The 15,454-nt window shown below is 41.9% G+C and overlaps 1 protein-coding gene across 1 annotated transcript; it reads right to left on the reverse strand.

Moving 5' to 3' along the window:
• Positions 1 to 8,750: 8,750 nt before the first annotated feature.
• SCG2 (secretogranin II) lies at positions 8,751 to 14,226 on the reverse strand. The gene is made up of 2 exons (XM_069727671.1): positions 14,052 to 14,226; positions 8,751 to 12,075 (listed from the first exon to the last, which is right to left on the reverse strand). The coding sequence occupies exon 2, from the start codon at positions 12,058 to 12,060 to the stop codon at positions 10,225 to 10,227; it is 1,836 nt and encodes a 611-aa protein (XP_069583772.1). The 5' UTR covers positions 12,061 to 12,075; positions 14,052 to 14,226; the 3' UTR covers positions 8,751 to 10,224.
• Positions 14,227 to 15,454: the final 1,228 nt, after the last annotated feature.

A 15,454-nucleotide genomic window follows, 5' to 3' on the forward strand; every position in this document is an offset into this window, starting at 1 on the left:
AGTGTCATAAAGATTTAATTCTTTGTTTTTCAAATAAACTCATGGATGGTGTCTCAGGGCTCAATGGATCACTGAAATCAATCTTAAACACATGTGATAATTAGTTTTCCAGGTGATTCTAATTAAAGGAAAACTACTTAAAAATGATGTTCCACATTATTAAGCAGGCCACAGTTTTCAAGTAACACGGGAAAGAAAAAGGATCTCTCTGCTGCCGAAAACCATCAAATAGTGCAATGCCTTGGTCAAGGGATGAAAACATTAGATATTTCCCGAAAACTTAAGCGTGATCGTCGTACTTTTAAGAGATTTGTGGCTGAATCTAAAGGTACCTTCACACTAAACGACGCTGCAGCGATCCAGACAACGATCCGGATCGCTGCAGCGTCGCTGTTTGGTCGCTGGAGAGCTGTCACACAGACCGCTCTCCAGCGACCAACGATGCCGGTAACCAGGGTAAACATCGGGTTACTAAGCGCAGGGCCGCGCTTAGTAACCCGATGTTTACCCTGGTTACCATCCTAAAAGTAAAAAAAACAAACGCTTCATACTTACCTTCCGCTGTCTGTCCCCGGCGCTCTGCTTCTCTGTACTGGCTGTGAGCACAGCGGCCGGAAAGCAGAGCGGTGACGTCACCGCTCTGCTTTCCGGCCGCTGTGCTCACAGTCAGTACAGGAAAGCAGAGCGCCGGGGACAGACAGCGGAAGGTAAGTATGTAGTGTTTTTTTTTACTTTTAGGATGGTAACCAGGGTAAACATCGGGTTACTAAGCGCGGCCCTGCGCTAAGTAACCCGATGTTTACCCTGGTTACCAGCGAAGACATCGCTGAATCGGTGTCACACACGCCGATTCAGCGATGTCAGCGGGAGAGCCAGCGACCAAATAAAGTTCTGGCCTTCTAGCCCCGACCAATGACATCACAGCAGGATTCTGATCGCTGCTGCGTGTCAAACTGAACGATATCGCTAGCCAGGACGCTGCAACGTCACGGATCGCTAGCAATATCGTTTAGTGTGAAGGTACCTTAAGCACAGACAGAGTTCATGCTGATAAAGGCATAATGAGGAAGGTTTCTGCCAGGCAAGTTCATCAGATTAAGAGAGCAGCTGCTAAAAAGCCATTACAAACCAGCAAACAGATATTTGAAGCTGCTGGTGCCTCTGGAGTCCCTCGAACCTCAAGGTCTAGGATCCTTCAAAGGCTTGCTTTGGTTCATAAAACTACTATTCGGCCACCCCTAAACAGTGTTCACAAGGAGAAACGGTTGCAATTGGCCCAGACATACATGAAGACTAATTTTCAAACAGTCTTGTTTACTGATGAGTGTCAAGCAACCCTGGATTGTCCAGATGGATGGAGTAGTGGATGGTTGGTGGATGGCCACCATGTCCCAACAAGGCTGCAACGTCAGCAAGGAGATGGAGGTGTCATGTTTTGGGCCGCAATCATGGGGAAACAGCTGGTAGGGCCCTTTAAGGTTCCCGAAGGTGTGAAAATGACATCTGCAAAGTATATAGAGTTTATAACTAACAACTTTCTTCCATTGTATTAAAAGCAGAAATGTGCCTTCAGAAGCAAAATCATCTTCATGCATGACAATGCACCAAAGAATGCTGCAAAGAATAGCTCTGAGTGATTGGGTGCTATGGGCATAAAAGGTGATAAATCTATGGTGTGGCCACCATCTTCCCCTGACCTCAACCCCATAGAGAACCTTTGGAGTATCATCAAGCAAAAGATCTATGAGGGTGGGAGGCAGTTCACATCAAAACAGCAGCTCTGGGAGGCTATTCTGACTTCATGCAAAGAAATACAAGCAGAAACTCTCCAAAAACTCACAAGTTCAATGGATGCAAGAATTGTGAAGGTGATATCAAAGAAGGGTTCCCATTTTAACATGTAACTTGGCCTGTTAGGATGTTTTGGAGTTAAATAGCTTTTTTGTTCAGTAAATGTGACCTCCTAATTCAAAAAATTAGCATTTTCAGTTCTTTAAAACATATCAAATGTTTAGAAATTCTACGGTGCCTAATAATTTGGAACAGTGCATTTTGAGTTTTTATTCATTTTGGAGATTATACTGTTATCATTGGGAGGTTTCTTCATTAAAATTTGATGTATACTCTATTGGGTGATGAATTTTATTAGACTGACTGTAATTTGCACCGACCATTTAGGAAAATCTGAGAAAAATATCATTTGCATAATAATTTAGAACATGGTATAGATAAAATTAATATTGAAATTACTCCAAGTACTCCTGGATTTTTTCAGAGATCCATTTATTAGTGTCAGACAGCATATATGTAACTATAAGAGTCGTATTGGCAGTGGGAAAATTTTATTTGAAAAATTGAAGGTTCCCTTTTCTTGCTGTCTATTAGGCTAAAGGTTCAAATGGCCCATGGATTAAGATTATCATCCTGAAAAACTAGTATACTTTTTAAAGAGCCATGAATTCTATGCTACAGTGCCCACACCTCTCTATGAGCATATCAGAGGCATATTAGGGCTCCCTGCTCTCTTTGTGCACCTCTATTTTGTTTTAAATGGTCAATTAAGCTATATCTACAATTCATAAAAGTTTACATATCAGATACAATTGGACCATGTACCTCTCTGATATTATTATCAGTCTCCTATTATCTGTGTGGGTTGTAATTGACAGCATAGTCAGTGTAGGGAAGAGGAAGCGCATCTGAAGTTAGCTGTGTCACATTACAAACCTTTCTATCAGCTCTCCTGATTACTGACTGTATCAATAATCCCACTTATGTCAGCTGCGCTCAAGCAACTTGCAATCACTCTGCAGTGAAATCAGGGCTGTAATTACATCTCTTTTCTGGACTACTCCTTTGAAAGATTAATTGAGATTCTGCTCTCACTGAAATATGATTATGAGTTTAATACAATGGACACTAGTATGATTACTGACACATCTCCGAACAGGCAGTGTTGGTAAGGGGCAATACAGCAGGGGTGGCTATGCTAGGTGAGGAGGAGAGCTGACAGAAGGATTTGCAATTTGACACAGTTAAACTCTGCTGTACTGTCCATTCCCCCACACTGCTTGTTTAGGGTTGTGTATGTAATCACGCAGGTTAGACCAGAAGATCAGGGCTGTATCATTACATCTCACACAGTGAGAAACCTCTTCTAAGTTGGGGAGGGGACATGTTCTTCTTTTCTTTAATTTTTTTTTGCCCGCCTATGATTAGTCATCATCATATAGGGAGAGGTACACACCCCCACTGAAAATTGTCTGATAACACCCAATTAGACTTTTTTTTAAAAAAAAAAAAGCTAACTTCGAGGCCCCAACCTGCGACCCTCCGTCCCAGACCACGTGATCCTCCGGCTCCCCCATGACGTGCTGGATATCCAGTAACTTTAGTTCGTGCCTATATTACTCCATAGGCTTCTCTTCAGGACAACCTCATAGCGTAGTCCCGGATACAACACGCTAGCCTATACTTTATAATGTTCAATGGAACAAATAGTTCATATGTGTTCTTTTTCAGTTTATTGTTACAGGCGTTCTTGGAGCGTACAGCTCCACTACCTACCCTACAGAAGCCGTTACAGCTTTCGCTTCAACCGAACTTCCAGACTGACAATGCCATTTGACTTGCTTTTCACTTCAGACAAGTGACTATGTTTATTACACGAGTTTTCATAGTGTTTTTTTTTTTTTTTTCTCTTTTCTCCTCTTTATAGCGTGTTAAGTTGTAGAATTCTGTCAGGCCTTTTAAATGGGCTGCCAGGTTTCAAATATTTCACTAGACCATATTAAGGCGTTAATTAACTATGTTTAATATAATGGTTATTTTCAGGTCTCGCACTACGCCCTCTATCCCTAATTCCCCCGGCACTATGAAAAGCCCACTCCTAGCCTGTGAAATTGAATTTCCAGTTTAACTTAACCCACTATCTCGTTCTCACTCCCGTTCTTCACGACATTTAAATATGTTTCATTGTGCCCCCTAGCGGACCCTCATGACCCCACAGTGTCCTTGTACACTGATGCTTCGCACTATGTGCTTAGCCAACAACAGTCCCACCCCCCCCCTTCCCAACGAGTTCTTCCTACCCTTTCCTAATCATAGTTATTGTTCAACCTGCCCTCCCTTCCATCCCTACTACTCGCCCGAGTACACTCTACCAATTTGGTCCACCTAACAATAATTTCTCTAACTCCGCCAACGACCCAAACTTACTGCCAACATAAGCAAATTCAACAACCATCTATCATGCCATTAACGATCCTATCACACAATGTGAGGGGCCTAAATTCCCCTCACAAACGCACTAAGGCCTTTCGTTATTATAGATCCCAACAGGCAGATGTGGTTTGCCTCCAAGAGACGCACTTCTCAACCAGCTCCTACCCCAAATTTATGTCCACTTCGTATCCACTTTTCTACATGGCGAACGCCCCAAATAAAACCAAAGGAGTCGCGGTCTGTTTTAAAAAATCTGTCCCCTTCGTTTTTAAGTCGTCAGTGGCTGATAAGGAAGGACGCTATATCATGGTGACAGGTTCGATATCAGATGAACTGGTCACTTTAGTCTCCTATTATGCTCCCAACTCCCACCAAGCTGCCTTCTTTTCCCAGTTATTGGAATTAGTCTCCGAACATGCCCAAGGCACCACAATACTATGTGGAGACTCCAATTGCATACTGAAAGCTAGCCTCGATAAATCCTCAAGTCCCCATTCCTCTAATCCCCCGCAGCCTTACCCTTCTGCGGATTCAACCGCTCTTAATAAGATTCTCGCCCAACACCACTGGGTGGACTTATGGAGGGAGATCCACACCTCCAATAGAGACTACACGTACTTCTCCGCACGCCACTTAGTGCACACTAGAATCGACCACATATTCGCTAACCCATCCTTCCTCCCAAACATCTCTAATATATCCATTCTTTCTACACCCTGGTCGGATCACTCCCCAAATCTCCTCACATGCTCGACGCTCCACCCACGGCCCCGTTCATTCAACTGGACTCTGAATGACTCACTGCTCTCTTATCCCGATATTTCTCAAAGGCTGAAAAATCACATTGTTGATTATTTCTCCTTGAATCAACATTCAGCTACATCGCCAATCTCCCTTTGGGAAGCACATAAAGCAGTGCTTAGAGGTCTCTGCATTCAAGAGGCCTCCCGCAAGAAAAAAGACAGGAACGCGAGGATAGCTGAACTGGAGGGCAGGGTGTCAGCCTTAGAGTCTCAGATGAAAAGCACTCCTTCACCAACTACGTATCGCGACCTTCTCCATGCTCGCACTGAATTAGATCTTAGTCTCACTGAGATCGCAGACCGGGCCATACGATGGTCACAGCAACGCTTCTACGCTCTCAATAATAAAAATAACTCTAATTTAGCTCGACGCTTAAAATGCCTACCCTTACCCAGGCCCCCTATTCGAATACGCACACCTGCTGGTATCACATCTAATCCACAACAAATTTCCCACTTTTTCCAACAAAAACTTAGGCAGCTGTACAAGGCCCCAATTACCTCGAATTCAGAAACGATAGAGACATTTTTAGACTCTATTCCCCTTCCAGCTCTTAGCTCCGATTTGATTGAACTCCTCAACCAAGCCGTAACGCCAAGTGAAATCGAACTAGCCATTCAACACTTGAAAACCAATAAAAAACCAGGCCCCGATGGTTTTACGGCCCTCTACTACAAGAAATATGCTCCAATTCTGATCCCCCACCTCACTAATTACTTTAACTCTTTGAGAGAAGGCAATAAGCCAGGTGCAGCCTCTCTAATTGCTGCAATATCTATGATACCTAAACCCAACACAGACCACCTACTCTGGTCTAATTATAGACCAATATCCCTTATCAACATAGATCTCAAAATTTTAGCCAAAATATTATCCCAAAGACTGAACTCTGGCCTGGGTACCCTAATCCACAAAGATCAAGTGGGTTTTGTCCCTCGGAGACAAGCTTCAGACAATATACGGAGGGTCTCCCATCTGTTGCACCTCTGCAAACACCATGACATACCAAGTATGCTACTGTCATTAGACTTCAAGAAAGCCTTTGACTCTATCTCATGGCCATATTTGTTTGCGGTGCTGCGGAGATGGAAGTTTCCCGACCACTTTCTCTCTTGGATTTACGCTCTCTATAGCTCCCCTTCGGCCTATGTACGTTATAATGGCTTTTCCTCCACGTATTTCCCTATTAGTAGGGGAACCAGGCAGGGATGTCCCCTTTCACCCCTGTTGTTTCTTTTGGCGCTTGAACCTTTAGCTATTCATATGCGCCTTAATTCTGAAGTTCAGGGAGTGGAAGTGGCGTCAGTTTCTCATAAACTTCTTTTATTTGCTGACGACATGCTTTTGCTTTTGTCGTCCCCTAAGACATCCTTGCCGGCCCTCTTACATACCCTAGAAAGCTTCGAAACTATATCCGGCCTCCACTTAAACACCAGCAAATCCTACGCTATGAACATATCCCTTTCGCGACCTACTGTATCACTACTTCAGCACAACTTTCCTTTCCAATGGGCCACTGACCATTTGGACTATTTGGGGATTAAACTAACAGCTAACCTAGACTCCCTTTATGCAGCTAATTATCCTCCTATGCTCCGGAAACTTCGCCTTCTGCTCCAATCATGGGAGAAACTACATCTCTCTTGGTTGGGCCGAGTACGTGCGCTAAAAATGACAATCCTCCCTAAATTGCTCTATCTATTTCGCGTTCTGCCTATACCTATCCCCTCACACTTCCTTAAAACGGCCCAAAGATCTATAGACACCTTCGTATGGAGAGGAGGCATCCCGAGAGTTAACAAGGCTACTTTATACCGCCATCGCCTAAAGGGGGGTTTGGGAGTCCCCAACCTCTTGAAATATTACCGCGCAGCTCAATTAGGCCAACTGACTTTATACCATGCTTATAACGAACCCCCATTATGGCTATCCCTGGAAGCATTCGAAATGCAACCCAGTACTCTAGACACAGTACTATGGATCCTCCCAACTCAACGCAAACATATCTCGAACCCCATTATAAAGCATTCTCTTACAATCTGGGACACTTTAAAATATTCCTCACAACTGATCTCACCCTTTTTACCCCTCGCTCCCATTTGGGGTAATACCCTATTCCCCCCAGGCGTGGGATCTATCAAAAGTTTTTATAGATGGGTCGAAGCCGGCATAACCAGGGTTCACAGCTGTTCAATATTGATGGGATAATCCCATTCGCGGCTCTACAGGAAAAGTACCACTTCCTCTCCGGAGAAATCCTTCGATACTTACAATTAAAAAACTTTGCCAACTCCTTATTAAAAAATTCTACCCCTCCTTACTCCATGACCCCTTTTGAACAAAAGTGTCGTCAAAACCCACATGCCTCGGGGATTATTTCTCTCCTCTACTCATACATTAATGCCCCTTCCCATAGGCATTGTTTGAAATATACCGTTCGTTGGGAGTCGGACATCGGATCTAACCTGACAGACTCGGAATGGTCCCAAATTTGGTCCTCATCTACTGGAGGAATGTTAAACACACTCATGTTAGAAACCAACTACAAAGTGTTAACCCGATGGTATCTGACCCCCGCTAGAGTAGCTAAAGCTGTGGCTAACCACTCCCCAAATTGCTTCAGAGGTTGCAATTCAACAGGAGACATGTTCCATATATGGTGGCTTTGCCCGATTGTCAGAAGGTTCTGGATTAGGATATACCATTTGGTTTTTTCCATAGCGAACATTAACCTTAAAAAAAACCCATGGGAGGCACTACTTAACAAGCGCATCCCCAACATCCCTAATCATACCCGATCCCTTATCTCATTTATATTTTTAGCAGCGAAACAAATCATTGCTTTGGCATGGAAAAAACCAAACTTAGACTTTTCCGCGGTCAAAACACGCCTCACCTGGTACATGATCAACGAGAAATTGTCGGCTATACTAATGGACAAAGTTGGAAAATTCGAGAAAATATGGCTCCCCTGGGCGGAATACACCAACCATACCCCTTTTGCCACACCGGTACTATACCCAACTAACTACATTCAGTCGGATTCAGAATAACCTACCAAACCCTTTAGACGTTATACACCTCTTTACTCGGGCTCCCCTCCCCCACTCCCCCTTTCCCTTACTTTGGTTAGGTTGTATGATTGCATGTCAGTTAACCACATGCACTATTGTTCAGATTGTATGTAAAGACTTATCCTGATTTTTTTTTTATTATCTTGATTATCGCGTAAATGTAAACCGAAAACTTTCAATAAAAATTTATTGTTTAAAAAAAAAAAAAAGCTAACTCATTAGGTGCTAAATAGTTAGATTGCTAATATCTCCACAAGTGAGAGGTGAAATTACAAAAAATAAACAAAACATGTTTTATTTTGCTATGCAGCCACTACTACATTGTGAATAAAGCTAAAGTGGTGTTTGCCTTTAATACCTGCTCTTGAACCTTTGCACTGCTGTCCCCACACATGCCACTGATTTTTCTTTTGAAATCTCAACACAACATTGGTACTGTAATACTCAGTGGGAAATCTGCTGCAAATGCGACCTGTGTGAATGTACTGTGCCTTTGGTGAGTTAAATCGGAGAATCAGAGTGGGTTCACGAACAGTGAGTTTTACTGCCAAGGACTATATTTTGTGTAGGTAAATGAATGCAATAATTTTATATGACATTTGCTCCATTACAAGTGTTTTAACATGATGATTGGCAGAAAATAAATGCTTCAAATATACAGAATGCTTTATTTTATTTTTTTACAGTACCACACGATACACAATAAACAGTAACAAAATAATTCAGTGATTAAAAATAAATCTTGAGAGAGAAACCTGAATGTTGTATCCCATATATGTTGTATCCCAATTATCTCATGAAACAGATGCATAACTGTGAGAATACAGCTGAGGTTGAGGACATTCCACAAATACATGGGTACGACAGATCAGCCCTAGGAAGGAGTGAAAATGGTAAGTTTTAAAGCAAGGGAAATGATATGTGAAGTCCAGATGATGGGAATCCATGTGAAACAGATCAACAAACAGTAGGTTTTAATATATACCACGCAACACAATGCTGAACACAAGATTCAGCCATGCATTGGTTAGTGCTTAGTGTTAAATATGACACTTTTTTTTTCAAAGAAATGGTTAATAAAAGCCAAATGCAAACCTCTGTCATCATCTCTAATTATGATAATCTGGGTTATTATCTTTAATTGGAGCTCCATTCTGCAGTAGACAGAGTAGGTCTAAGTAGGTCAGTACTTTCTCTCATAAGGTTACATATTTTATCTTTCTTTATTTTAAAATAATATAAAAATAAATACGGTATAGCAAGGTCTTGTGTTATCGCGATACGTATTTTCCACAAAAAAAAGAGAAAATATGAGCAAAGGGATGAACATTTAACATGTTATTTTGTCCCCTGCTGATATGAAATTCATTTTCGATTCAATAAACAATAATAATTTGTGTTTTCATTTCAATAATCACTGTTTTATCATCGAAGAGTTGAAGAGATTAGAAAAAGTTTGTTTTAATCTTCAAGAAAAAGTGCCAAACTTGTCCATTAGTTAGTTTTCTCTGGTATTGAAGCTTCTGGAAATGGGTGTAAGCAAATGTTGTTTTTTTAATCTCAAAAACTCCTTTATGAAAAACAATGTTTAAACTATTGACAAAATGCATGGCTCCATTCAGTGGTATTGAGATATAGACATAGAACCAGATCTGCTGTCTATTTGGATTATTTTTTATTTTCCGTAGAATACTGCAAGTGCCTCCGTATACACATTCTGTATTTCCACAGAATCTCACTTATAACAATATAGGTATTGTCTACAAAGGTATAATAATGTCACTTTTAAATAATCATAGTATTTTCTAACGAACGGTCAAAAGAAAAAAACGCAGACTGAAACGTCCTGGACCTATCAATCTTTAAATCTTTAAATAGTCCTTCTCAATTTCATATAAGATCCCTTCAATTTCAGAAGTAATGAATGAGTGTCCAATGGATACAAAACAGTCATACTATCGCAATGACTATGAAGCAACAATGTATGATTATCCTGACACTGGGTCATCAGAAAGCCATTCCTATAACTGGAAGAGAAACCTTAGCCCAGTCCACGTTAACCACAAAGCCAGAAAAGAAAAATAGTAAAAAGAGAATGACGTCGTTGGGTAACACAAACAAATTACATATTCTCCATGGATCTTTTAACACTGTGATCTCTCCCTTTTTCTGCTTTCTCCTGGTTCATGTACTCCAAGACCTTCATAAGCATGTCCTCGTCTATATACTGCTTATTTTGTGTATCATCGGTTTCCCTTGGTAGAGTTAGCCTTCGATTACTGTTGGCTGCAGTCTCTAAATCTTGATAACCTCGCATGCTCAGATACCCCCTTAAAGCCTTTTCGTACTGCTTTTCAAGCTCCTGAATGTCACCTGGTGAGTAAAGTGTAGGGATTTTTTTATTTTGATTGTTGCCAAGAAGTTCTGGATATTTGGCCAGCATCCTAACTACATAGTCAGCCAAGTCTTCCTCCTTCTCTGATCTGGGATCGTATTCAATTTGTCTTTTCTCTAAGTCATTTGGCCAGATGACTTTATGTCCTTTAGGTTTGCTAAACATGGAGTAAGGTCTTGATGAACCACTGTTTTGGTTAAATCGATTAAGGTATGGATACTTTTGGCTTGGCAACTTATCTGCTCCCATGAGGTTCATCATATCTTCTAGTGTTAGGTCTTCAGGACCATTAGGCAGTACAGCAGTTGTGGGATGCTTTACAAATCCTTGCTTACTTTTATACACATCCGTTTTATCGGTCATAGTTTCTGAAACCTCATCCAGATCTTCAGGTACTTCCACCTCTTTTTCAGATTCCAACCTACTTGGAAACTTCCTGCTATCTTCATCTTGTAGCATGTCAATAAGATCCTCAGGAGGGATTTGTAAGTTTCTAGACAGATCAATCAGTTGGTAAATAGCTTCAGGGTCTAGATTTTTTCCTGAGAACTTTAGTGATCTCTTATCTATATTCTGTTTACCCTTTTCCTGTCTGTTTAACCACATCTTTAAATACGAATTCATTAACTTTGGCAGGTTTTCTGATTCTTGTTCTTTATTTTCTTTTTCGGGCTCCTCATCCTGTAAACCCAACAATCCAGAACGTTTCATCTCCTCTTCCATGTTGTCTGTCTTCTCTACCTCTTCTTTACTTTCCTTTAATTCTTCTTCTGTTTGGCTCTCAACTTTCTCTTCAATTGGGTTCCAGTCTTCACCTCCTGCTACATCTTCATAAGCAATGTTGTTGGCTTTATACATGTCATCCTCATCATCCTTGTAAAGTTTTTGGTCTTCATCTAATTTTTCTCTTTTATGGTTCACCTGGCCTTGAAGTTTCCCTAGTTCCTGGAAGACAGACTGTAGTGTAGCTAAATTTTGTGGAGTATACTGACCTTCAACAATTTCATTGGTCCTTTTCAATGGGTTGTCCCGAGAGTAGTCATCATATAATCTTGAAGATAATTTATTAGTTTTTGGTCTTCTCTCAGACCACTTACTTGAGTCGTAATCTTCAATAAGCTCAGGCGGTAAACTTTTGTCCAAGTTGCTATATGATTTGCTTTTGTCTTGTGGAACCACCTTTGCCTCTTTTTCAGCTTGCATCAAGGCTTCCAACATTGCTTTCATCCACTCAGACTCATCATCATTGAGAAGAGGTTTGGCACTGTCTGGTGAAAGGGCATGCACATCCTTCTGCTCAGATGGAAATGGTGCCCCTTGGTAGGAGGTATAGTCAGGGAGGCTTTCGGTTCTGCTTCCTTGCTTCCTGAGGTTTTCAATGTACTCCAGTGCCTTTAACATATCTGGGCTTGGCAGCCTTTGTAAACTCTTCATTCTGTACTCTGGATCTGATTGTGGCACTTGGTAGTATGGAAATGGTGCAGCATCAGCAAAGGACATAAGGATTATTAAAAAGCACAGGGATAAGCATCTTGCAAGATAGTAGCTCCTTGGTGATGCCATGTTGGTCAGTGATTCCTGCAAAACAAATTGAGATGAATATGCAGCAAGGAATGAATGAGATTACAACGACTACAGAACATCAAATATATCATTACCCTGAGTCCATCATGTCATTAGATGCACTTTAATATCATTAGAAATGCAAAACACAAATGATAGAAGGAGCAATGCTTCAATAAAGTGCTGTACTGGAGACTGCTTCCAAACATCACATTTAATGAATTTTTGTCAGTGTCTGATCTCTGACTGCGAAATCACAATCTACTTATAGAAACATATTAATGTCGTCTAGCTTTGCCGCACTCTTTGTATAGCACCCCCGGTCGTGAAGATGTTTTTCACAGTGTTTGAATAAAGTTACCTGCACCGGATGACCAGCGAGTGTGCTCCATTTCTTCATTCTGAGATATTAATGTATCTGTATTTATAGATGCAGGTTGGCTGAAATAATTTTTACCTTGACTTTAGATTTATGTATTAAAGCAGCACCAAGAAATGTAATGCTGAGGCAAGTTTAATCTTGGCTTTCCTCCACTAAGGCTTTTCAATCTTGATTTACTAATAAAAGCCAATACCACCCACACGCTCTGTGATCATTAATACCACATTCAACAAGGACGATGTATCTGAGATAATGATACATTGTTTACCGCACCTTCCTCTACGGCTATCTAATCTAGTTTTATACCTAATTGCTGCAAATTAAACCAAATCCTGAATTTAGAGTCAAATCTGACCCATAATAATGCACTAGCAATATTGAGTAAGCATCACTAGTTACCCTATGGCATTATAACTGTGGTAGATCTATGACTGGCATCCAATGTGGTCTGGAATCCTCCTATTCTTTTCTCACTATTTATATAAATAATAAAATCTGCTTTCACATATATAGCCATAACATAAGGGATTTATTACAATATTTCACCAGATTGCAGATGTATATGGAAGTGATGCCTCATTTATCAGAAAAAAATCACAAATCTGATAGTAATGCAATGGAAAGGAAATGGTCTGTCTTAAGAAATACAAAGTAATATATTGGATGAATCCGATGCTGTGTATTACTAACGTGTGTACCTCTTAGGTAGAATTACATACGCAGGCGTCACTGAATTATGGATGATGAATGATTGCCATTGATAATGTGCGGCAGACAGTCAGCTGTGCTTTATAATAACACATATATAGGATATACGCCTATATTTACTGCTGACGTAATCCGTCGTGTAATCGCAAATCTCATTACATTCTCCTCCAGGATGGACACAGTTAAATGCTAATAAGATTGGATAAAGAAGCTGCGGCTTTATCTGTGTCCCTTGGACGATCTTACATGGACATTTACAGGGCTGTAGATGCTACAAAAAAATAAGAGGCAAAGTGCATCACCTCTCTTCAATCCTCAATACCAAAACGTCTCTTATTCATTAATATTGACATTAACCCTGAGACACAGACTGACGCGTCTCTGGCGTACAAAGTGCGCTTAGTTATAGACTGCATAGGACTCCGTCTACTGATTTAGGACAAGAATGTAAAATCACTTTACAATTACTATTCTCTGTACTTTGGGTTCATGCGTCTGACGGCAGCCATTACTACAGTGATTGTATTGGGCATGGTCGACATCATCACGCAGCTTCACTAGACGGACAGAAGTGATCCATACCGGTAACACATCCCAGTCCCCTGCATCTGCCCATTGTCTACGTCTGCAGCTCAGTAACGCGTACAGCATAGCAACAGGCGCTGCCACCTCCCACACCTGCCATACTACAACTAAGTTATGGAGGAGAGGGCTATGGACAAACAGCAATGTCTACAACTCATTCCCAAAACTCAGGGACGCAGAAATGACCCCTGGACGAGTGATGAGCACATACTAACCCTTATAAAATTCCAGTAGCATTTCTAGAACTTGCTTCCTAAGCCCCAGGGGGTCTGCAGTGCACCCAATGCCCAGTGCCAGCCCCCCAGCTGCTGCCTACCTGTGTGCTTCAGGCAGAGGGCTGCTCTCAGATCATCGCTCCCTCCCAGGATGGAGATATGTGTTTCAGCACCAGAACAGCTCCCAGCGCTTAATAGGGCGCGTCACGTGATCCTTATGACGTCACTCGGTGTGCACAGAGCTCAGGGGAGGGAGAAGCAGGAAGAGTTAACTCTTGGCTTACCCTCTGCCTACACAGGATTGACACGATCTCAAAATCACAGAATAGATGAGGTTGGCTGGCAGCCACAGTGAGCTAATGACACAGATATCTGGCTGAATCAGGAGTCTAGACTGCAGTATATCAGATATTAGTATTTAGCTGCTACATGTATCTCATCCCAATATGTGCTGTAAGGGTTAACAGATCTGATTAACCCTGAATGGGACGGAGCACCATTGTTTGTTTAGGCACTGATCCGGCAATAAGAGATTTTAGATGGTTTATTGGAGCCGTAGGAGCTTTGTGTTGATTAATGGGCGTATTTGCGGCGTTATTACGAACCTGTTGCTTATGATAAGATTCAAGCTGCAGCTCTCAGAGACAAGCACATCATCTGCTAGTTGTCGGGTTCAGTCATTACACGCTGGCTGTAAAGTGAAATGGTAAAGCAGCTAAAGATAGTGCAGGTTACATGAATGTGCATGGAAAGGTGACAGGAAACATGCTTAAAGGGAACCCGTCAGGTCCCCTGTGCCCCCATAACCACCAGGAGTTATGTGTGCGTATGTAGACATGCTGCCTAACAGTCCCTTTATTACATACATAAAGTATTTTTAAAGCCCTTTATGATATGTTAATGAGGGCTTTGACTAGTCAATGGGGCGATGGTGTCCGCAGACTAGTCGGCCCTAGACTTCCCATCATCCACATGCGTACACCGGGATTCAGGGAATAAATTTAGTGAGGGAAAGAAGCCGTGCGCATACCCGAGGTAAGTATAGCGGTAGCGATGATGCAGGTGTGATGCCCCAGGGTCATGCAGGATAAGGAAGCGCAGGAGAGTGATACCAGGGGAGCAGCGATTTGGCTACCTCCTTTGCAGAGCGCAGATTCCAGTAGCCGGAAGACCGAGGCTGTGTCGGACTCTAGGAGGCACAGCAGAAAGCGACAGGACAGCTGGATTACTACAAGTAACCTGTCCGCCCTAATACCCAGGAGACACAGTGGCGTACAGAGCCCAGGTCATGATAGAGACCCCGTAAAAAGGCTCGAGCCACCTGTCATACGGGTTTGTGACCCACCTTTTTGGAGGACAGGGAGAACTGTGAGGACCTTGATAGAAGCCACAGGCAGCAAGGGACTACAAAACAGAAGCACTGGTAGGAAGGCTTTCATCTCCACCTGGTAAAGAGGACTCTGAACTTGCTTCCAAGCCGGCCGGACCCTGCCTGTACCTGTGA

Source organism: Ranitomeya imitator, chromosome 5 (genome assembly GCF_032444005.1).
Source record: "Ranitomeya imitator isolate aRanImi1 chromosome 5, aRanImi1.pri, whole genome shotgun sequence".
NCBI classification, from domain to species: domain Eukaryota; kingdom Metazoa; phylum Chordata; class Amphibia; order Anura; family Dendrobatidae; genus Ranitomeya; species Ranitomeya imitator.

Coding starts and splice junctions, on each gene's coding strand:
- SCG2 (XM_069727671.1), bottom strand. CDS start 12,060: ATGGCATCACCAAGGAGCTACTATCTTGCAAGATGCTTATCCCTGTGC.